Source organism: Haliaeetus leucocephalus, unplaced genomic scaffold, assembly GCF_000737465.1.
Source record: "Haliaeetus leucocephalus isolate CR32 unplaced genomic scaffold, Haliaeetus_leucocephalus-4.0 Scaffold177, whole genome shotgun sequence".
Classification (NCBI taxonomy): Eukaryota; Metazoa; Chordata; class Aves; order Accipitriformes; family Accipitridae; genus Haliaeetus; species Haliaeetus leucocephalus.
The window spans coordinates 883,775-908,101 of NW_010972613.1; the positions used below are offsets into that span (position 1 = coordinate 883,775).

General features: G+C 39.4%; 1 protein-coding gene across 1 annotated transcript in view; it reads left to right on the plus strand.

Annotated features, from left to right (window-relative positions):
- The first annotated feature begins 3,803 nt into the window (after positions 1-3,803).
- Positions 3,804-24,327, plus strand: part of BUB1B (BUB1 mitotic checkpoint serine/threonine kinase B) — a 50,561-nt gene continuing 30,037 nt past the window's right edge. Inside the window, exons 1-21 of the mRNA XM_010564386.1 lie at positions 3,804-4,991; positions 5,968-6,130; positions 6,433-6,492; positions 6,738-6,882; positions 7,809-8,005; positions 8,103-8,281; positions 8,390-8,583; positions 10,580-10,674; positions 13,450-13,676; positions 13,963-14,075; positions 15,795-15,892; positions 16,190-16,242; positions 16,695-16,805; positions 17,048-17,132; positions 17,528-17,630; positions 18,684-18,970; positions 19,908-20,098; positions 22,127-22,273; positions 22,447-22,559; positions 22,848-23,009; positions 23,739-23,881. Coding sequence (XP_010562688.1) covers positions 5,988-6,130; positions 6,433-6,492; positions 6,738-6,882; positions 7,809-8,005; positions 8,103-8,281; positions 8,390-8,583; positions 10,580-10,674; positions 13,450-13,676; positions 13,963-14,075; positions 15,795-15,892; positions 16,190-16,242; positions 16,695-16,805; positions 17,048-17,132; positions 17,528-17,630; positions 18,684-18,970; positions 19,908-20,098; positions 22,127-22,273; positions 22,447-22,559; positions 22,848-23,009; positions 23,739-23,881 — 2,846 coding nt within the window. The 5' untranslated portion in view covers positions 3,804-4,991; positions 5,968-5,987. The remainder of the gene's footprint in view (positions 4,992-5,967; positions 6,131-6,432; positions 6,493-6,737; positions 6,883-7,808; positions 8,006-8,102; positions 8,282-8,389; positions 8,584-10,579; positions 10,675-13,449; positions 13,677-13,962; positions 14,076-15,794; positions 15,893-16,189; positions 16,243-16,694; positions 16,806-17,047; positions 17,133-17,527; positions 17,631-18,683; positions 18,971-19,907; positions 20,099-22,126; positions 22,274-22,446; positions 22,560-22,847; positions 23,010-23,738; positions 23,882-24,327) is intronic.

Here is a 24,327-nt window from a genome sequence, read left to right on the forward strand (position 1 = left end):
CTGAGAGAAATGCTGACACAGACAGACCTGTTTACTGAAAGCAAGGGACAGGGGGATAGGCTCACATCAGTCCTGGTGCAGCTGGATACGTGCAGTCAGGTAGTGCTGGTCTGGTATCTATAGCAGCACAGTGAGTTTGGCCCCATCAGCTGTTGCCAAAGATGATACCACCCCAGTGATGAAGGGACATAGACATACGCACACACAACTCTCCTTAGACCAGCTGTCCCTAGTGTCTAGTGTGCTAGAGCAGAAATACCTCCTCATTTCCTGCAGCATTTTGCTAGCCTCGTAATTATTTGAGGCACAACTTCCTCTCACTTTTACATTTGGAGACTGTTTTTCTGTGGACTATCCTTCTCTAAATCTTCTTTCTACACACCCAGAGAAAGGAAAAATCCTTTTCTGCTTATCCAGAAGACACTTTCTTGATACCTGTGACCAATGACTGAACTGAATGGTTTCCAGCAGAAGGCAGTTCATGTGGGCTGACACAGTGTAGCTCCTCCATTTCCCTCATTGCTGTGCTTATGCGGTCTATTGCTGCTCGTTGGCACACTATTGTCAGACTGTCTTCCGTCTGCTGCTGTATTGTCTGGGCTTCTGGGCACATGCATTGGCACACTGATTTATGAGCTCCCTCGATTTGCAATCTGTACTCATCTGTTGGTGCTTTACCTTCCCCTCATTGGTATGCTTCTCATGCTTTTGGCCTTTTGTGTTGGCATGCTGTTTGAATCCAGGCACCCTCCGTTTGCATTCCTTGGCTGTTGGTGCTCTGGCTTCCCTCCACTGGTGTGCAATTGAAATCTCGTCAGTGTGCCACCCACCTGCCAGGCTACCTGTTGGCAGTTCGTTCCTCTGCAGCCCCAGCTGCTCAGTCTGTCCCCCTGCAAGCTTTTATGTTCTTGTTCTTTTATCCTGCAAAATTCGTACTGGAAATACCCAGAAGTTTGTGCTTGTTAAGACAAAAGTTAAACCGCAGCACTCAGAAGGGCAAAAGTGTGTTCAAATAGTGCCATCACATGGACAGCAAAGGCATCTGTCTTTTATTCTACACAGCTTGAACGAGAAAGCAGAAAGTGAAGGTGCTTCTGCCAACTCCTTTCAGCACTTGACCCTTCCTTCAGAGCCTTGTGGTGAATTGGGGTATCCTGCCAGCGGGAAGGTTTCACTGACCTTTCCTCTCTTGGGATAACAGCCCCACACAAAGACAGCATGCATCTGCAGGACATAATTATGATTTGTACAGTGAGCGTATGAATTACAGGACTGGCTGCAGCCCTGGAATGAGGGTGTTGAGATGCTACCAGTGCCATGACTTCATCGATTTGCCATATCAGAAGTTCTCACTGGGCATGGCAGGGAGAGGGAAGTGTGGCTGCTGGTCCTCTTTATGCCATTTTTGAAGCCAGGACTGGCAGAGCTAGGATGGTGCTGAGAGAGCGGGACAGTGGGAGGCTGGGGGCTGTCTTCCTTTGCGTGCACCTGGATGGGCAGTAGCGACCAAGAGAAAGTGTTCAGGTTCTTGTCTCCTGTCTTGGGCCTGTCCTGACAGTATTTTGGTTTAAGCAAATCATTTGAACTGGATGAAAAAATAGTAATGACTGTGAAAAAAGGCAAAAAACCCTTTTCATTTTTATCTTACTTCTAAGATGTTATGGCTATTTCTGATTTGTTTGGGTTTTTTTTAATGGAAATAATATACAACAAAGAAAATTACTGATTTTAAAGAGGAAGAGCCTTTTTCCCCTTTCAATCTCACATTATTTTTTGAAAGGAAATGAAGAAAAATGTGAAAGGAACAAGAAGAAAATGTAATCTTTTAAGTTCAAGTCCACCTGAGATTACACTAAATCTGGTTGGATTTGTTTGTCTGTTTAGGCTGGAAAGGTTGACTAACTTTTTGCATTATTGTACAACAATCATGTTCATTTATAAACATTTGTATGAGAAAGAAAAATATACTAAGTGATAGAAATGTTTTTATAAAATTGTTTGGATCAGTCAGAAGACGTTTGATAAAGCAAAGTAACAAAAAATGTTTCAATAAGCTTTTAAATAAATATCATAGGTTCAGATATAAATATTATGAAGAGCACTATGACTTTCCTGAGACAGGCATAAAGTGTCATGCACTGGTTTCTAAATGGACCCTTTTCTGTGCAGGACTGAAAAGCATGTAAGTGCTTAAACTGAAGTGTTTTTTGATGGCAAATGAGCATCTAAGTACCTTTAAAAGCTCATCCTTAAACTCCAAAGACATTCAAATGTTTTTGAAAGTTTTAACTCTACAGGTAGATTTAAGAAATCTCTTTCACCCCATCCACAATCAAGCTCTGATTTTTATTCCTGTACCAGCTTAGAATAATCTTGGTTTAATATCTGTGATGCAGATCTATAAAAAGCCAAATCTGGTCTTGAGTTTTGCAGATGACTGCCTTTCTCTACTGATTATTTTATCTCACTGGAGTAAGACAAAACTCAGAAGTGGCCATTTCATTTTCATTCTTGACCTCTGCAGAGATAAGAAGCAACGTCCCTTCTTGGCTGCCAGGGAAAACTGTAAAGCTGAATTGAAATCAGCAGACCCAAGCAGGGAATTTGAAAAATCAAGCCAAATACAGACATTTTACCTTCAGGAAGTAACAGAAAGAAACCAAAAAATTCCCAGGTGTCTGAAAATCCATTTCTGCTAGCCCAAACTCTGTCCCCATTTAGAAGTGAATAACCTCACAGATTTCATCAAGCCTTCACCGGCATAGCTGGCAGCAAGTACATCCTTTGGCATTTTTTGCCTCCAAGAGAAAAATGTCTTTGCTACACGGCTAATTAGAGTGCAGAGGACACTTCTCAGTTTAATTTTGAAGGGATGGAAGGTAACTGGAGACCTATTCTCTCTGTATGTAGGATAGCAGAACTACCTAGTATTTATCTGAATCAATAATGAACCCTGACCTCTTCAATCACATAATCCAGAGAAAATTATTCTTGATCTAAACAAAAAAAACCTTCCAAATGATAGTCAACTGTAGAAGACCTGTTTTAATCTGATTTGCCTTGGATATACAGTGCTTTTAGCTCCAAAAGGGATTCTTTTTCTTTTAAAAAAAGTTAATTCAATTTTATTCTTGTTTGTACAATTTATTTTTTCATTACTTGGTTACTAAGTCCTCATAAAAGTAAAACTGACCCCAGCAGACCTATAAATGGAAACTTAAAGAAATGGGATCAACTCCATCACATGGATTTTAAGCAAATTAGGGCCTTTTCTTTTTATAAATACATATTTTATCCAATCAATGAAAACAAAGCAGTCCACAAAATAGATTCAAAGGAACAGAACTGGAACTATAATAAAAAGTGAGGCTGCAGAAAAGACCTGTGGAGAGCAATGACGTAGTAGTAATACTTAGATACAAACTGTATTTCAGAGAGTGCAATCCCATCTTTTGCTCCTAAAAGAGGGAACGATCCAAAAGATGGTGGTGTTTACAGCAGCAAAGGCAGCGGCTGAAGCAGAGTGACAACAAGCATAAAGATTTGGTGGGGTGGAAAATCTGCATTCCTCAATCGAAATTGCCTGTTCTTTCCATATGTGCAAGAAGTTTTCCTCCTAAAGCCTCCTCCCAATGCCTCTTTCCCCTGTTTGTGGCTCAACACAGTCAAATTTTACATTATAAAATCAGAAAGTCACATAAACTCACTGACTTGCATTCAAGATTTCACAAGAAGAAGCAATCGTCCATTAACGACATGATCACAGTTTGCCTTTAATATAGGCACCTTTTCTCACCCCCCCCCCCAGCAACCCAAATATCAGGCTGTGATTTTCTTTTGTGTTTGCTTTGTGTACTTGCACTCACAAGATGACTGATGCCTTTTATTGATACCATGTGAATGCTATAGAATATCTAAACAGTGAAGGGTGATTATTAAATTTCATCTGTGAGTATGAAAGTTTCATAACTCACAGGCATCACAAATGCCTTCAGAGACTGAGCCATTAAGATCAGTTGTGAAGAAAAAAATCACTTTTTACTCATGAAATACTCAATTTGTTCTAAGATAATTTTTTTTTTTAAGTTGATCACCTTTCCCATAATACCAGGCAGCTAATCTGTATTACTCAGGAAATTTCTGTCCATGTCTATGGCAATTTTTTTTTCAGCTGCCTCATATTTCAGTTTTTGCAGATATAGAATGCAGAAGGGAGCAAGACATCTGTACATTTAAGACCCTGAAGATACTGGATTTTATTTAGATCTTAACTTTGACTTAAAGAGAGGTAAACAACCAGTCCTAACTCATTTCAGTTAGCCTGCAGGAACAGAAGCCAGTGCTGAAGAACAATGTGAAACTAGTGTGGGGAGCTGTAAAGCATTTCAGCCACCTTATTAGGTTGCTAACTCTGAGGACATGCCTATACCATGTAAATAAGGGCAGACCAGGAGAATTTGGTCTCTCACTGCACGATCTCGCTCTGGCACTGGAAGCAGTGTAGCAATATTTCTGCAGCCTGTTGGGCTAATTAGTTCCCTCTTGCAATGCTGTAGGAGACAAGGCAATTAACCGGGCTGAGCATCACATTAACACAGCAATGCTGCCTCGGGGGGCTGAGCTAGTACCTCTGCACACTCTTTTGTTCGGACCAAAGAGGTTACTTGGAGCCAGTCTGGGGGTCACAAACGCTGCATTGTATTTGACAGGGATACCTGGAAAGTGAGTTTTTTCTGGGATAACAAGGCTGAGCGAATGGCTAGTTGCATGCCGAAAGGCGCGCTCCCCTCAGAGAAAATAACAGAATTATTTTCTGGCAGAGAAATAACCTGGTGAAATCAGATTTCTGTCCGTTAGCAGAGCCACCGTCAGGTCAGACGAGCACCAGCACTGAGGAAGAGAAACGATGGGAACACATGCGAGCAGGAAAATGAGGACGCAGGAACGTTCCTTGTGGTGACAGATGCCTTTTATATGAGATTAATTATACGGTCATTAATTCTAAAATTAATTATGTATTTCTCCCTGCCGGCAGCACGCGGCGCGAGCCGCCTGAGGGAAACTATAATTCCCATGATGCACCGGCGCGGCAGGGCGGGCTCGGGGCGGAACCAATCAGGCAGGGCGTGGTGAAGGGGTGGCCAATGGGGAGGAGGCTGGCGGCGGTTGGAGTTTGAATTTGGAAGGGGGCTGAGGCAGGCCTGCCGTTAGGGCGCGGGGCTCGCGCGCTCGCCGCGGACCTGGGACCCCTGCGCTTGGTGCGTGTGGCTGTGGGTTTTGGCGGGCGGCGCGGGCTGAGGGACGCCTTCCTCTTCCCTCCGGTCGCTGCCAGGGGAGCGCGGGGCTCTGCACCCCGGCGTGAGGGAAGAGGGGCGGGGGCGTCCCGGGGACGAACAGCCATTCTGGAACTGCGTGGCTAAACGGCTTCTCCTCTCGCTCAGCGCTAGCGGGGAGCCTGCTCGCTTGCTGCGCGGTGGGGGGAGAGTCTCCGCCGCGCTGCTCGTCCCCTCCCAGCAGGGAGGCAGGGGTCGGGACTCGCCTTTACCGCAAGCCCGCTACAACTGCTCGTAGGCGAAAAGCCAGAGGGACCTGACTCGGTTTACGGCGCTGCCGAGGGTGCCCTCGGCCGGAGGTCGCCGGTCGCCAGCCTCGGAGAAGGTGATCATCTCGCGGGAAGGAAGGGAGCACGCAGATGGGGAGGGAAAGAGCTTAACCTTAGTAGCCTCTCCTGCTAACATCTTCCTGAGATTCTTTATTGTAAAGAAGTGCTAAGCTCTTGTTTCATATAATTTCCACGGAGGGGAATTAAATGCTCAGTTCTCTCTAAAAGTGGGGGACCTAAACGGTGTGCTTGTGGCCACACAGAAAGTGTGTGGTGGAGCGGCTAAAGAAAGCCAGGTCTGTCATGTTTCAGGTCAGTATCCTACCTAATAAATCAATTCCTTATTGTTTTTATTATTAACGCAGAATCTAAAGGAGAGGCTGTCATGTCACAGGACTGCAACGATGAGTGGGAGCTGAGCAAAGAGAATGTGCAGCCCCTCCGGCAGGGGCGTGTTATGTCCACCTTACAGGAAGCCCTGGCTCAGCAGGAGACCTCCACCCACACTGCTGTTCAGCTGAAAAGACAGTGAGCAATGTTTTGACATCTTCTTTCCCTTTATCTTTCTGCCTCTTCATCATTTTTTTTCTATGTCTTATTTAACTGTACTAACCTCATAGGTATTAAAAAAAGCATAAAAGAACAGGAGTTCAGTAACTGCTTTCTATGCTGCTATCACACTCCAGGTATTTAGGACTACTTGCTATGGGTGCTGTACAGTATCGACTGCTATTTTTAGGTTTGCAATGGAGCATTTAAACAGCAAACATTGGGGAATAGATTATACACAGTTATACACATGCATTTATTGGATGAATAATTTTTTTTAGGGAGTTTGAATCAGAAATCCGATTTTACTCTGGAGATGATCCACTGGATGTCTGGGACCGGTATGTTTCCTTTTATTTCAGAAGAAAGAATAGAAAGGTCAGATGTCCTTGTTAAAGCTTTGGAAAAAAGATATTCTAATTTAATAAGAAACTCATTAAAAGGTAAATTCTGTAACAGTTTTTTTGACTAATATGTTGTTTTTCAATACCATGCCTAATTTTTTTTCTAAATCTTACATTGTACAGAAACAGAAGCCTTGTATCTTACTCCGAACTGACTTCCTATGAATATATTCCATCTCTAGGTACATCAAGTGGACAGAGCAAACGTTCCCTCAAGGTGGAAAGGAGAGTAATCTCGCCGCAATATTGGAAAGGGCAGTGAAAGCACTCAATGAACAGCAGCGATACTACAAAGATCCCCGCTATCTTAATCTCTGGCTCAAGTTTGTGAGTGTTTTGTGAATACATCTTGGGTGCTGCCTTTTCTTGGTACTTGTCATGTCATTTGCACACAGTTAAGCTGATTTTTGTAACAACAGAGTCAAAGAATATGTTGTACAACTAGTGCAATATTAGAAGTATCTCTCTGCAGACATGTTACCTACTCTTGAATTCCACTTCTCATTTTCAATAGGATCTTAGACCTTTTTTAGTATTATTCAGTTTGGACAGCTACAAACTCCCGAAGTTTTGTTTCAGAAAAGCTAGTTTGAATGATGAGTAGAGCTTGATTATTTATTTAAGGAGGAAAGAAAGTGATTTAAAGATACATTTTAGGTGTTATATCTGCCCTACCAGTTATTTTAACTTCTAACTGCCTTGTATCCACATCCTGTGTTTAAGCAATACCAAGCTGAGTGTGTTCTGGTCTTGCCCTGTCTCTCCATTGCTATAGTTTTTGTCGTTCTTGTCTTTGTAAAGTAGCTTTTCTCCAGTTTTAGCTCCCTGAGCTGATTTACCAGTTCTAAAAGTGATAAGAAATGCATTGTACTTTATCTAAAGCTAAAATAACTATTCTCAGGATTTCCAGTATGACATAGTTCAATCATTGAATTATCTTAGATTAAAAAAAAAAAAAAATCTAAGAAATGACTGACTTTAAATACGTGGGCTAGAATTAAGGGATTGGTAATAATATTGAAAAATATATATATGCAGTTAGAGGCTTTTATTGTTATTCTTCCCCTATTGAATTCCTTTCCTTTACCCTGTGCGCCATGACACGATACAATTTTATGTCCTGGCCTTACAGCTGCTCCTGCAAGACTTGTATTGAAATCAATGGGGTCTTGCAGGAGGCATCAAAGGGCAGACATTGACTTTGGAATCCTTTGTAGTCCAATGTGATTACTCAAATACTTTGGTTGTTTCAGGGAGATTGTTGTAATGAGCCCTTGGATCTGTACAGTTACTTACATAGCCAGGAAATTGGCACAACACTGGCACTATTCTACATCACATGGGCAGAAGTACTTGAGGCTAGAGGAAGTTTTAAGAAAGCAGATCTGATATTCCAGGAAGGTCTTCAGCGCAAGGCTGAGCCTTTGGACAAACTCCTGTCCCATCACAGGTAAGCTTCCAGCTAAAGGTAAGAACTTAGTCTTATGTGCTTCAGTGGATACCTGCTATAGTGAAGTTTATGCTGACTTCTCCAACGTTTTTCTAAGGCAATTTCAGGCCCGTGTTTCTCGGCAGACGCTACTGGGGCTTGAGGAAACTGCTGATGAAAAAGATATGGGTCTTCTGGGAACTGCAGAACCTCAGAGAAGCTCATTGGCAGATCTAAAAGGCAGGGGGAAGAAAAAAGTGAGAGCGCCAATTAGTCGTGTAGGAGATGCACTTAAAGGTACATTCAGCTGCTGAAACCACATATTATTGGAAGAGTTACACCTTTGGAATTTTCACTTGAGTGTGATATTTAAAGGTTAATTTGCATAAATCTTTTTGCTTATAGCCACGAACCAAACCAGAAGCTTCCAGACTGTAACTTCTCAGCAGTTTTCAAATACTCCAGGTTTTGCCGTGTTTGATGAAAATTCAGCTTCTGGACCTGAGATTCCTGTACTTACACCACAGCCATGGACAGCACCTCCAGCTCCGCGGGCCAAGGAGAATGAACAAAGCGCAGGACCTTGGAACTCTGGCAGGGTAAGGAGTCTCAAAATGGACTGGCAAAAAAGAGGAGGATGTGTTTAAGCTGATGACTCCTTCTGATCCCTGAGACAAAGGTCATGTTCTTTCTCCCTTGCCTGGGGTTTGTGTCTATTTGTAACTAAAGATCTTCCTAGCTTCTTTCTGAAGAGTCTCTGGCTATGCATAACCTATTCAAGTTTAGCAAGCTGATCTTGCTAGAATAAGTTTATAAAGCTCTCTAGAGTTCTTAAATCAAGAAGTTATAATTCTTGCTAATCAGAAAAATTGGTAATGATAGCCTGCCAAACTGTTTGGAGGGCAAAAAAGGAAGAGAAGAGGGAAAACCCTAGCCAAAGAAAGTGAGAGAAACCAGGCATTAGTTAATTCTGTAAGAAAGAAGAGCAAGAGTTAAATTGCTCATACAATCATACAATACAACCTAAAGGAAGAACTTGTTGCCTATTTTCTTATGAAAATAAGGTATGTACAGCATTCTGCAAGTCTGTTTTGAAGTGCTTGTAAGGAAAACAGAAGAGTGGAGATCAAAAGAGCTGAAGAACTACAGGATCAATGGAATATTTATCCTGACAATATAGGGAAGCTTGCCAGTAGATGAAAAAAGGGTGACAGAAAGTAGGTTCCAATAGTTTAAACTAATGCTGGAGACATGAAAAGAAGCAGCTGTGCTACAGGTGTTTAATCTGTTCTAGAGAAATGATCCAAGACATTATCTGAAGGAAATTAATCCTATGAAATCAAGTTTGTTTCATAGGTCCTTAGATAACTCCCAGAGTTCCCCTGTTCTTTGTAGATTAGACAGGAAGAATAGAAGGTAATAAGATGATAAAAATATTTTAGACTTCTCAATACAGAAATTGTTATAAGCGAAGCTTAGAAACAAAAACTAGTATGAGGGGAGGAAACAAATGGGCTGAAATTGGTGGAAACTCCAGAAAGAATTACTGTCAGATACAAAGCAATTTGATTAAGTGAATGGAAAAGTTCAGTAAATCACAGGTTTAATTTAGCTGAGAAAAATGAGGAGGAATTATTAATGTAAAACTTCTTTTATCGTTGCCTTGCTTTGGGCTGCTTAACACAGTCATTCTGGTCCCCAAATGCTTCTGTATTCTTTTAATATTTGTCCTTAGAGTTATCTGTTCCCACTTTCATGAAATTTGTTAGATTTAATTTAAAAAGAAAATAAAAGCTGCAACTAACAAAAGAGTTGAGGGTGTTTAATTCCCCTTCACTGGAGTGTGGTGCTCATTCTGGCTTGTATTAAAGTGAAAGAATAACCTTTTGTGAACGCTTTGAGATATTAAAAGCTGCAGAGGAAAGGGGCTTCTCTTTTACGGCCAGTGCGAAGATGGCCAAGTAAACAGTTTGAAAAATGGTAGAAAAGAGAAGTCAGTTTGTGAAGTATCTCCACCATGTAACTTTTTCTGTTTAAGAGTCTAGGGGAATTTCAAGTAGGCAGATGAGTAGCATGTTGTCAGGCTAAATTCCATCTATCTTCTGTTAAATAATGGACCCCAGAAGCAGTTAAGGGATTTTTGTGGTGTTGGAATGGCCTCTTAGAGGAAAATTGAGAAGTCTGGAGGTTCTTGATGGACAGCAGAAGGAATACTGTCATAAAATTAGGACAGTCTTGGCTGAACAATGAGGACTGTAGCATTTTTGGAAAACAAACAAGAGGAGCAACCAAATACCCAGCTTGACCAGCATTCCTTCAGAATAACAGAAACTAGGTACTGATGAGGACACGCAGGAGGAATGTGTCTTGCTTTTTTAGGTGCTAGTGCTCAGCTGATGGTCTGTAACTGTTTATATATCAGAATGGAATTAATCTTGTAAATTAATGTTGGAAAAGTCTATCACGGTTAACTTTTTTAAATAACAAGAAGTACAAATGAGCCAAACACTGGGAAAAGGGAGATTCAGAGTATAGAGGAATGTAGAGTCTAAAAATGAATCTTTAAGCTGTTAATGTTGACTTTTCCTTCCTCAGCGTCCTCGCAGCAGTGCAAATTCTGGTATAGAAGTGCCCTGCCCACTGCCCAGTTTCACCCCGTATGTGGAAGAGTCAGCTCAGCAACAAGTCATGTGAGTCTTCAGTTTGAAATGGAGATTGCATTTGAAATTATCAAAGCTGCTTTGTAAAATTCAGACTCATTTTGCCAAGTAGCCAAGGCTCTAGATCTATAAGAATTTAAAAATATGTCAACCTGGATGCCCTTAGTGCTTTAGCTTGGTGGCAGAGGCTTCAGTGGAGGATGCATAAGGACATGGGAGGTATTTGACTATCACTGCTCATTATGTGGCAGTCTATATCATATTTATATATGCTAATTAGTTTAATAGCTTAACTCAGTGTGTTCACACAAAACCACAGTTACCTCTCTTAAGATGCTGTTTGCTATGAAAGCAGCCCCAAATTGAAACAGGCTTATTGCTGTTTTCCTCTATCTTGGGAACTCTATGCTCATTTTATCTGGAGTTTTATTCTGAAATAAGCTATTCAAAGTTCCCATGACAACAGTGTTGGTTGGGTTATGGAGCAGTATGCTGTTTTGCCTGAAATTACCTTCCTGCTTGTACAGTGCTCACTGAAATGCTGATAAATCCCAGGAGATGGGGTTGCTCTGTTTTGCTAGAGCAGAGGAAAACGCATTATTTTGCAAAGCTGCTTAACTTTCTTGTTCTGTGGCTCTTCCTAAGAGGCAAGTGGAAAAGAATGTTTGATATTACAGACGGCTGCCGTGGCTTTGAATTGCATATAATCAAAGAATGTTGAAAGGTGGCTAACAGCATGGATTTTTCCTGTGGCTTTTGTATATTGCAGAAGACTGCAGAGTAACTCTGACCAAGGATGTATCATAATTTAGTTTAAGAATATGTAAAAAATTAAGATTCTGTCTAAGCTATAAGAATATTTCTTGCTGCTGAAAGTCAGTGATGCCATGGAATTAGATCTTTTGACATGCTGGTCTCTCTTAAATGAACACTTACTACACTTACTATCTCTTTAGCTTAGCATGTTTTCATACCAGGAAAGAAAGGAGTGGGTGGGAACTGAACATCATGTGAAATTAGCTGTAAGCAACTTGAGCAGAGAGTTTGTACGTAGCTTTATACTATGTAGTTGAAGGCTTAAAAGCACATTTTTTTTTTTCCTGCCTTTGAGTCCATTTCCTCATGATGCCATGATCATCAACCAAATCAATTCAAAGTGTTCTGTTGAAAATGTGTAAACATGATGCAAATGTGCCATCGGTTGCCATCTGGAGATTTGGGTAGAAGGACCATGTATTGATCCTGGGAATAAGCCCCACCCTCACAAATAAAAGCTGCCACCCCCCCCCCCCCCATTAGGAGCACCTGTCTGCCTCATAATCTCCCAGATGGCCTCAGAGTTGTGAGTCCACATGCAAAAGAAAACAGGTATCTTAGAACTGTGCACTGTTTTCTTTTGAACTATTTACCCAGACCACAGTTAACACATCTTTTCAAGGTCAGTTGTTCAGATCATCTTCTGTTGAGGTACAGATAATTGCTGGAGTCATCTGGATTACTGGTATCTGTAAAACTCTACAAATTTTGGTTCCTCTCTCCTGAAATTAGCATGCTGCACTTTGTTGTGGTTTAACCCCAGCCAGCAACTAAGTACCACACAGCTGCTCACTGAATACCCACCCTCCCCCCCCCAGTGGGATGGGGGAGAGAATCAGGGAAAAAAAGTAAAACTCATGGGTTGAGATAAGAACAGTTTAATAGAACGAAAAGGAAGAAAATAATTATGATAATAACAATAATAAAATGACAATAATAATAACAAAACAATTGGAATATACAAAACAAGTGATGCACAATGCAGTTGTTCATCACCTGCTGACCAATGCCCAGTTAATTCCTGAGCAGTGATCTGCCCCCCAGGCCAATTCCCCCCACTTTATATACTGGGCATGACATCATATGGTATGGAATATTCCTTTGGCCACTTTGGGTCAGCTGTCCTGGCTGTGTCCCCTCCCAACTTCTTGTGCCTCTCCAGCCTTCTTGCTGGCTGGGCATGAGAAGGGGAAAAATCCTTGACTTAGTATAAACATTACTTAGCAACAACTGAAAACATCAGTGTGTTATCCACATTATTCTCATAGTGAATCCAAAACTTAACACTATACTAGCTACTAGAAAGAAAATTAACTCTGTCCCAGCTGAAACCAGGACACACTTTCAGAAAGCACTTTCAAGCGAAGAAGTTGACTGCTACTGACTCCTTTCACTGTACAGTGATGGGGGGTTTTGTGGGGTTTGTTTGTTTGTTTTTGTAATGGTGGACTTCATTTCTGTCACTTGGCATGCAAAACATTCTCTTTGAGCAAATTCCCCTCTTATTGCATCTTAAGTCTTCTCTTTTTTTCTTAACCTAAAATTCCAGGCTTAATCTAGTCCAAGATCTTCCATTTTTGAGTCCCACAGATTCTTTCCCCCACTCCCCCAGATAAACTCTCTTTCGTAGGACAATTAGGGACTTGTCACCTGTGTGGTCACACAGATCAATGGAGCTAAAGTAAACATAAATCCTGCTCCAAAATGCACAATTCAGAGTATCATAAGAATTTTGACTGGGCCTTTATTAACTCTTTGTTTTGAGGTTGGGGTTGGTTTTTTTTGATTACACAATTCTGACTTGGTATGCTTGCCTCTTATGTGCTGTCATCCCATTTTTCTTGTTTGTTTTTTTCTATGAACAGAACAGAATATTTTTACGCTATTCTACAACTAGATTCTGAAATTAGCTATTTTCTCTCCTATGCTTGCTTTTCTATGTTACAGTGATATATGTATAATTAAAGTAATAACTGCGTGTTTTTTCAGGACTCCCTGCAAAATTGAACCCAGCATAAACCGTGTTTTAAGTGCTCGCAAACCTGAGAAAGAGGAGGACCCACTACAGCGAGTGCAAAATTATCAGCAGGACACTCAAGAAAAGAAAGAAGTGGTGATGTACTGTAAAGATAAAGTTTATGCTGGAGTTGAAGAATTTTCTTTGGAAGAGATCCGAGCTGAAATCTACAGAAAGAAAGCAAAAAAGAAAACTGAAGGTATGCTTTGAAATGGCATGACATAAGACTTTCTGAGATGGAATCATAAAATTATACTTACTTCTTATCAGCATACAGATGTCTTTTATTGCAGCTGCTTTTCTTTTTCTACTGGAATAGTTATTTAACTGCTCTGAGGTATAGGGAAAGTAACATATCTGACAGCTTTATATGTAAGCTGTGAAACGGAAAAGACCAGAGTTTTAGCCCTTTAAAAATAATTTAGGCTTTAGCCACAGATTGCATGTGAAATATGCGTTGTGCCTTATAAGCTTTTCTTCCTTAGAGGAGATGCAGGCCATAGCACAGAAAAAGGAAGAAATACAAAGGAAAATTGAGGAGCTGGAGAAGAAATTAAAGACGAAAGAAGGTGATAAGCAGCAACAGCTGCGTGAACAGGTATTGTCCTAATTTAACTGGTCTTTTACAAATAGCTACTATTTTTAGTAAAAGTACCAAAGGAGGAACAATATCTAATATGTTTCTCTTTGGCTAACTCTTTTTAAACTTTTTCGAAAGGATGCTTCAGTCTATTGTACGCATACATCACCAGTAAATGAATGCTCAGAGAAATATTTCTTTTCTTCCTCACTTGTCCCCAAGCCATATGCTTTCACTATAGGAATGTAAATCAAAGACTTCAAGTTTTGTAGTGTTACTTTACAAGTATTGTTAAGTTATTTAACAATCAGATAAGATATACCTTATGCTAAGGTATAAACTTCTAAATTTTTTTTAAGTGAAGGCATGCCAAATGCTTAAGGGCTAATTGCTCTTTCTTAACTCTTATTTATGGGCAGTTTCCTTTTCTTTTGCACTACAAATTCTCTATATAAGACAGGAGAAGAAGCTGGAACTAGGGAAAGAAGTGAAGGGTTTCAAAGTGGTGTGGGCTAACCCCAGTAGGAAACTAAGCACCACACACCTGCTTGCTCACTCCCCCTCAGTGGGATGGAGGAGAGAATCAGAAAGGTAAAAGTGAGAAAACTCATAGCTTGAGATAAGGACAGTTCAACAGGTAAACCAAAAGCTGTGCATGCAAGCAAAGCAAAATAAGAAATTTGTTCACTACTTCCTATTGGCAGCCAGATGTTTAGCCATTTCCAGGAAAGCAGGGCTTCGTCATGCACAATGGTTATTTGGGAAGACAAATACCATAATTCTGAATGTCCCTCATTCCTCCAGATTTTATTGCTGAGCATGATGTAATATGGTATGGAATATCCTTTTGGTCACTTTGGGTTTGCTGTTTGAGCTGCGTCCCCTCCCAGCTTGTTCTGTGCCCCCAGCCTACTCGCTGGTGGGGCAGCATGAAGTACAGAAGACCTTGATGCTGTGTAAGCACTGTTCAGCAGTAGCTAAAATACTAGTGTGTTTTCAACATTGTTTTGGTAAAAAATCCAAAACATAGCACCATACCAGCTACTGTGAAGAAAATGAACTCTATCCCAGCTAAGACAGTACACAAAACCATATCTGATTGATTGATCTCCAAGTTTTATAGACATTAGTATGCTTTATTATGTATTAGATTTTTTTTTTCCTTTTCCATGCAGACCAGTGTTGAACAGAGTGTCTTTCAAGCAAGTATACTTTGGTCTGTCACTGCTAGGTAGTGTTAAACCCCAGTTTTCTTATAGGTTGCAAATAACAACTAAAAGTTAATTATTTTAAAGCTTTTCCTTTTCCCAATGTCATCAGTTGGGCTAATAAAGTATGTTTTCTCTCTCTTTCTTTCTTTCTTTCTCTCTCTCCTCCTGCCCCCCCATTTCCAAAACAATGCCTTAGCAGTAAATATTTTAAATAATGAAATACAAAGTGTTGTGGATTTGATGTAAGCTATATAACTGCTTACATGTGTCTTTAATGGTTGCAGAATAACTAAAATATCCTATGAAAGTTGTATACGGTTGCCAAGAGTAAAATTATGTATTTAAACTACTGTAAGAATGGACTTTTTTTCATGCAAGTAAATTAAGTACAAATAAAAATAGCTAGAGACAACTATTAATCCATCTTTAATGACCTACACAGGATTATCATAATGTTCTTGGAACGTTGTTGCATGGCTTGTGATTTCCATCGTTGAAGAACCAAAATATGGTTTTGTTTCTACAGCCAACAGAGATAACAGAAGCTTCACCACCTTTGGGACTGCAAGGACTTACTTTTTCCTGTGCAACAGAAGTTAGGGAGAAACAGCCTCAGTTGCAAAGGTAATACAGGGTTTTCTTTGCCAGCAATGAGAAAATTTGTGGGGATAATAAGTTATGAGTAACATGGATCACTAACAGATAGCCTCTTTCTGCAGGCAGAATGGAATACACTCCTAGGCATCAGCCTGTAACCAGGATCTGTAATCTGTCTTTATATATTCTCAAATTATTTCTCTGAGGGATCTTAACTTCTTACAAGTAGCATATGTCAGCTTGGCTTGCCTTTTTTACAAAAATTGTTTATGTTTTGTGAAGGTGTGTAAAATATAAGAAAGAAGTTTGTCTCTTTTTTTACAGTGAATTCCAGGTCTCTGAAGATACTGAACTACATAAACCATCTTGTTCTGAGGGTAAGTATTTCAATTTTTTTACCATTAAGGAGAAGGCCGTGTTAAGGGGAAGCGTTCTTTTATATGAATAGCAACACTGCAACAAACTAAAACCAAAACTCTAGGTGGATTAGAAGAACGAAAATGAGAACGTGCTAGTAGTTCCTTTAACCATCTTCAGCAAAAGACTGAGCATCTGAGAGCTGACACTATTTGAGAGGACTTTCAAGCAGAAGAGCTTTTTTTCTTTTAATAGCTGAAGGGCTTTCTTCACACTTTCATATATGCAGTCTTACTAAAATCTGTAAGAGAGTTTAACACTAAGATTGATACTATCTTAAGTCCTTCTTTTTCCTCAGAGGATTTGGCAGAGGAATACAATCAGAAATTATATATTCAGTCTTGTTGTTGGGAAGGGTGTGTGCTGAAGAAATTTACTTTTGACCTGAATTGACTGCTGTTACTGTTGACAGACCTTATCCAGTCTCTTGATGTATGCCCGGATACACAAAAGGGAAATGTGTTTTTAGACTCTGAGGATGAACAGGAGGAACAGAGAGATGAGGCCAACCTTGGAAACAAAGGTACAAATTCTGAAGCATATTCTAAAAAGAGCAAGCTAGCTAACATAATATGGTGGTAAAAGTGTGGTTCATTAATGTGACAAAACCAAGCCTTTTTTAATAGGTTTCATTAAATGTCAGTTCTGTAACTTCCTGCTAGGATTGGTATTTTTAAGACTGTGTGTTAAATGTTTAAGTAGCATTGGATAGAGTGTTGTGGAAAAACTGTTGATATAATAGAGCCTCTTGTTTTTTCTTTACAGATGTAGCTCTCCTTCCTCCACCCAATCCTGCTACATTTTTCTCCATATTTGATGAATCCTCTACTTTGGCAAATGAGAATATAAGGTAGAATTATTCAAGACCTAGGTGTCAGATGGAGGGAAAACTGAAGTATCAAACCACTTTCTGTAGCAACTGAAATACAGTACTGTTTCTTTTATGGGTGTGGGGTGTTTTTTTGTTTTGTGTGTATTTTTTTTTTTTTTTATTTCATTACTCTACTTAAGAAGTCCACGATGAGGAAATACTCTCTTCTTGTTCCTCCTCAATCTAGAACTATTTAAGTTGCTATATAAACCTTCTTCATTCTGGAGAGCTGTATATATTGCAGTTTACTGGTAGTTCTGTAGTAGAAAGTGGTAGATTGAAATTGTCAGTAGACTTAAACTCTTGAGAGGAATCTCTGTTGAAGGTCAGAAGCTACTCTAATAAATATTTAATGTCATGTAATTTTGTCTTAGTTGTTCTGCAGATCATGTACAGAAAAGTGCCCGGCGCCCTCTTGCTGTTCGTAAACCTTCAGATTCTCTAACTGCAAAGGAAAATGTACCACCAGAAGCCTGTGTAAGGAAACAGTTTACCCCATTGCAGATTTCCTGTCAAGGAAAAACTAACATAGAATGTTCTACTGTTGAACAGAGTGAGATTGGCTGGGCTGACATGATGTGCAATAAGCTAGGATTCTAAAGTTCTTTCTGGTGTGGCAATACTTGAATTGGGTGATGTTGAGATTACACTGGAAATTTCATGTTTTTATTAGGCTTTAAGGTGGCCAATACGGAGATGATGGTAAGGAGTCTTCCAAATTTTAAGCAACAGATGAGTGGCCAGGATTACTCACGCTGAAACTTAGAAAAGTTTGTGCGATTAAGAGTTGCACTCTTAAACGCTGCCTCCTGTTCTATCTGCTTTCTTGCCATGCATCCAAACAAGCATCTCAGCTCCTGTGTTCCTCACCCCAAGTACCATACGCTTGACTCCTTTAAACCTTGGTATCTTGCTTCCAAAGCTATGTGTCTTTATGTGGCAGTTTTGCAGATATTTAAAGCTTTCAGTAGAGGCAGTAGTTGCTGTCTCACCAAAGGACTTGTCTATTGCAGCATGCAGTAACTTTAGACTGGTTGAGTGAGAGGATTTTACGTACAACTACAATATGAAATACTTAGCAGGGTTAAGCATGGTAAGCATCATGCTGACTTTGGTTCTAGAGTCATTCTGGATAACTGCATAGTTCTGCTTCACATGTTCTGTGTGTCTTCAATGCCCAACATTTTAGTAAACACTTTAACGTGCTTATAACTGAACTGAAATGCACTTCTGGGGTCGTAGATACTGAGTAGCCTTCAACAGTCCATGGCAGCTCTGCAGCACTCTAGAGGGTAACAAAGCTACCCTTTCTAGTTGGAAAAAAAAAATATGCAACTATATTACGGTTAGGGTTCAACTAGTCAATTTGAATGAGCAATATAAGTAGAGTACATGAAGACTGAGTGTCAGATTCATGGTGGAAAGTGGTGGTGTGGAAGACAAGGGAGAGAGAAATGTACAGCTTTTAAATAAAAGAAAATTTGACATAAAATCTGCAGGCTTTTCACTGTCTTTTCCTACTTTTTTCAGGATGAGCTGAATGGAATTGAACCTTTGTCTGAAGATGCAATTGTGACAGGCTCCTACAAGAACAAAACCATTTGTGCCAACCCAGAAGACACATGTGACTTTGTCAGGGCTGCCCATCTTGCCTCAACGCCCTTTCATGGGGTGTTAGCTCAGAGAGTCCCAGCTCCTGCTTTTTCACAGAGTGTCCTGAAGGAAGACTGTCCAGAATCTAAGAGTGCATCTCTGAATCAGGAAACGCTGGTTTGTGAGGGAGTGTACAATGAAGCTCGTTGTGTAAATAAACTGAGGTAATTAACAGCAAAGCATCTTAAGCTCCTTTTCCTGTGTGTCTTTTGTTGGTTGTGGGTTTACTATTATGTTGCTGAAGAAACATTTTTCTGAAGAGATCAGAATATATTGAAGACAGCCATTCCTCTAGCTCAGGGTCCATTTTGCCTTTTGCAGATTTAAGAGGTAATAGCAAGAGCACTTGGCTTTTCGGCATTACTGCTGCAGGACTTAACTCCATGCTTTTTCTACCAAATAACTTGCAAAGAAATTAATAAACACATTCTGTCTTTGTAACCAGAGATTAAAAGTAGAATCATCAGTTCCTTTTATACTCATATGCTTCTGTAGTTATTTTAGTATATGAAATGCATCTGGTGGTTATGGCTTAGATTTCTTCTACAGAGGAGAGAAGCTGGAGAGAAGAAAAAAACTGGCAAACAACCTCCTGTTTCTTATCATTGTAAAGAAGAAAGCATCTGTTGTATGGGGGTTTCTTAATTTAGAACTGAGTTTGATTTGCTGGCTGTTAGTATGTAAACATGTATACCATGCTGAAGGTGTTTGTTTACTTGGTAAGTTCCCTGGGAAGCCATGCTGATTATAATTAGGAAGGAAGAGCAAAAGTTATTTCCTGCCCAATGCTCTGTTGCTTTAAAAGCACTGTAGGTCTGAATTTTGGTAACGAAGGGAGTAATAAACATTGAGTATGTCTTCTATTGTAGCAGTCATATTTAATGGAAGAGAAGATAAAATTCATCTGTGGACTAAGATTTTGAGTAGAAACAATCATTTGAAGCTAAAATGAAGCTCTGACATAACTATTGGTTTTCCACTAAGGATGGGAAAGGACTTTAAAGTCTGGGAGTGCACAGTATCCTTTCATAGTCACTAGGCTGGCATTATCTAGACACTGTATCCTCTGAAAGTCTGAATAGTTGATGCCTTTATTTACAGCCCGATCATGGAAGCAAGCCTGGAAGATACTCGCTTGTCAGGTTCTTCTGTCTCCTCAGGATCTTCTCTTTCCTCTGTTACACAAATATCTACTATTAAATACCTGCATATCCCTGAGAAACTGGAACTTGCTCAGAGCTTGCCTGCTGAAACGGTTACTGATTCTGGAGGTATCAGTGAAAGCATTACTGGTTAGTACTAAACTGAGTTTCACTCACAAATAACTTGCAGTTGTCTCTAAACTATGCTGCGTTTTCTGTACTTTCTATATTCTACTCTGTTTTTTGTGTATTTCCCATTACTTTGACTTATGACTGAACTTGTGTCTTGCTTGTCAGAAGTGGCAGTGAGGTATACAGTGTAACATGCTTGTCAGCATTCAGAAGATGTAAATATTAAGGTGATGGAGGAATTATTTAAGTTATTAAAGCAGGGAGTGTGTATGAGTAATGAGGTCAAATTCTGAAATGAAAACATTTGGACTGGATGGTAGTGAGAACTTCTAAGACAGCTTTGTTTTTGTCTTTTTTTTTTTCTTCTCTGTAATCAGCCCATCAGGAGAATACACAGTATAAGTGCCGTGTTGAAAAAGGTGAATATGAATTTTAAATCTAGTGAAAATGGCATAATTTTGGTTTTAAATTTGCACTCTTAACGTTGCTGTAAACTATTGTGCTGCTTCACAGTATGTTTTGTTTTCCTATTGAAGGAAAACAATAGCAGTACTTAAAAATCTGGCCCATAGAATTAGGTTTGTGTTGAATGACGGTTTTCAAGGTGTTTAACCTGCTTTAACTCCTTTGATTTCGGTTTATGATATTTTAATTAGAATTGTTTATCTGAAAATTCTCAGTGTACCTACTCTAGAGAAGAGTATGTTATTGTGTGTCTGCAGACTATTTTATGATGAAGCAAGCTCGGGACCTGGAATGAAAATACAATTAGGAGAAGAGTGTCGTCACTGAAATAGCTGAAATATTTTGGATAGATCTTACACTCGTTTTTTATCATATGCACTAATCTTTAGAGCAAGGTGAAGAATCTCTATGGATTCTTTTCAGAAAAAGAAGGCATTTGTTCAGTTGTTTTAATGATACTTTCTTAAACTTTTGATCATTCCCATTGCTTTTTTTTTCTTGCTTTCTGCACATCTTCCTTGAACTGCAGTTCTCAACCTGGATGTAGTAATTCTACTGAGGACTCCTTAATGCTGCGTAGAGCAGAAAAATTACTTCAGATGTCTGTCAGTTTATTCCTGTAAAATATGCTGGTAAATTACATAGGTTTGTGATGGTAAAATATTGGAACACCTATTTAGCCTTCAACCTACCATATTTCCTGGATCTACTTTCACAGAATTACTTCCTGAGCAATATCTTACTGCAATGCTTTTCAAATAAATATGAGTATAACAGTAGGTAATGATACTCTGATTCTTACCTCTGTACTGTGAAAGCTTAAAATGGTGCCATGTGTTACTAGTCATAGTCTTTGGGAAGGGAAGTCAGTAGCAGCTATCTAGTTCTGCTGTGTTTTACTCTGCCTGATCATTTGAGATCAACACTTTTCAAGCTACCTTGGTTTTGTACAGATTAATTCCTCTATTGAATGTTTTTTTTTTCTTCTTTGTCCTATTATGCAGGAAAATAAACCCAGACCTACATGTAATTATCTTATGTGTCTTCCAGGAGGTAAAAGCCATTAAATTCTTAATATTGCAATGAGAAGCAGAGTTGGAATCCAACTTTGTTTTCCTTTTCTTAAATAAAACTCCTGTTGTATTCAAAGGAGTGAATGTCAATAAACCCCTTCATTTAAAAAATCACAAATTGATCACTTACTCTGGACGTAGGCTTAAATAAAAAAGGAGTATTAATTTGCAAAATGAGTTTGAATTCTGCTGTGGCTGAGCAGATGTACCTAATCTAATTCATAGCTTTGTCTCTTCTGAAAGATACACTTTACATGACGCTACCATAGAATCATTGAGAATTCATGATGAGATAGTCTGTAAGGTAGTTTAAAAGGTGGGTGTTTATGTTCACAGAACAAGAAACTATTGGAAAGAGATTAATTGACTTGCTGAAAGGTGATGCAGTAAATTAGTATGCAGATAGAAAGCTTCCAATATCCAGGTTACTTCTTCTTGACAGATATAATCAAGTCACAGACTCAACACCTAGTTTCAGTTCATCTGTTTCTATTACTTGTCTTCCTAGCTGATGATCTAACACAGTTTTTGTGGAGCGCTGAACAGCGTAAAAAGCTTTTAGATCCTATGCCAGAATCATTGACTGCTGCTCCAGATTTTCATTTGGAGACTGGTGTGCTGCCTGTCATGGAGTTTGAGAAAGACATTGAGCTAGGTAGGTATGCCAGACACTCTACAGTGCAAAGGATCTATTTATGTGCTAACTGGTTTGAAATATGCTTCATATTCACCCTCACTAGTTTTATGTCATGTAGATGGGGAATAACTTGCACAGCCTGGGTACATATATTTGCTGTGACAGCTCATAAATGTAAACTTTCATAACAGGAAATGAGACTTACTGTATCAAATGGGAATATTGGAGCAATGAAGAATACAAGATGGTTTTTGCCATTCCAGCCAACTTTCCCCAGTTGGATGCAAAGGGATTTGCAATAAAGGTAATGCATACGATGGTTACTATACAAAAGTGTAAAATGTTAAAATCTCCTCAGCCAATATAAAATAAAATGTAGTAAGTTTGGTCTTAATTTCTGAATTCTGTGCATGAAGTTTGCTACTTCAAGTCCTCTTTCTAATTGTTGATATAGAATAAAAGTTTCTGACTGTGGAAAATATCTTCCTTGGTAAAGTGGGGAGGAAAAAAAAAGAGGATGAGAAGAATATGAAGATGAGCAATTTTTGCTTTATTCCAAAACTAAACGTTCTTCTTATGTACCTTCTTGTAGGTGTACTCTCAGCCTGTGCCTTGGGATTTTTATATCACGCTTCAGTTACGGGAGCGTTTGAATACTGACTTTGACCAAAGCTTCAGTGAGAATTGCAGCTGTTACTTGTATCAAGATGGCTGTGCTATTTTGCACAGGGATATAAATCGCTTCACGCTTGGGGTCAGTGCAGATAAAGTACAATTGTAGAAGATATGAACTCTTGCATAGAGTACCATTAGTGAGTTTTGTTTGTCATTATGCTCATTCCTGAAGATAGCTTCACGTGTTTAATCCTCCTATCTAGATCCTCTGGGTTTTGTTTTATCTATATACAAGTTAAGACTGTCTATTACAGCCTTAGTTAGAGCTGGTTTCTCATTCATAGATCATGTGCTTCTCAGAGACAAACTTGAACCAATTTTTCACATTTTCTTTATTCACGAGTGATAAATGACCTGAGCCAAGAGCCACATGTTATTCCACAATAAGGTTTGCATCTAAAACTCTTGTTTAACTTGGCATCTTTCAATGAGTTCCAGTCTTCCAGTCTGCTGTAGCAAGGTCATAACATCTAGTGTCTTGCTGAAGGATTTACATTTTAAATGAAGTCTTGTAAGTGCATTTTGAATTGTTGCATATAAATAGGATACAAATTAAATAGTAATCTCAGTATTCAGTTCCAATTTCCTCCTGATCTTTTGTCCACTTCTGAATAATAGGGTCTCCTAGGAGCTCATGGTTCTTTTAATTCTGGCTGCACTGATCATGGGCAAAATCTGATTATACTGAATTTTAGGGTAGGACTGTTATCTCTGTACAGATGAGTAGGGAAAAAAAGGTGAGCTATAAATATTTCACTTAATCTAACATAGAATGACATATATATGCACGTTTATTCCCTGTTTTCAGGATGTTATTCGTGGCTGTAAGTCCATGACGGAGGAAGTTATCCTACTGGTTGTTTATAATCTTCTGGGTGTGGTAGAGAAGCTCCACAAAGCAGAGATTGTCCATGGAGATCTGCGTCCAGAGGTGTTCTTTCTGGGAGACAGGTTTGTCTCTTTATATGAACATGGGAGGATATAAAATACTCAGTTACAGTTACAGCTACAGCTCTTGTGCTTTTGTAATTTCTCCTCTTTGGGTGGGGTATTGGTATTGCAGTCCAGTTTTTTTAGGCTACAGTGTATCCTGCAAATAGTGAAAACACTTTGTTTAGGAATAAACCTTTTGTTTATTTCTATAGAAATAGTATACAATGCTGTTGTAAAACTTATAATAAACAAAATGTTTTTGCTATTGCCTGTGTTCTCAAGTTTGTACTTTACCAATGTACTGTACTGGACAGCTAACTGGATATTGGTAAATAATTTGCCTTCTGGTTTTATGTATCTGGAAAACAGGAAGTTAGAAGACAAAGGGCAGGTGGGAGTGGAATATCTAGACACTCTCTTCAACAGATTGCTTAGCCTCCACTACAGTCCAACTTGTAACTTGA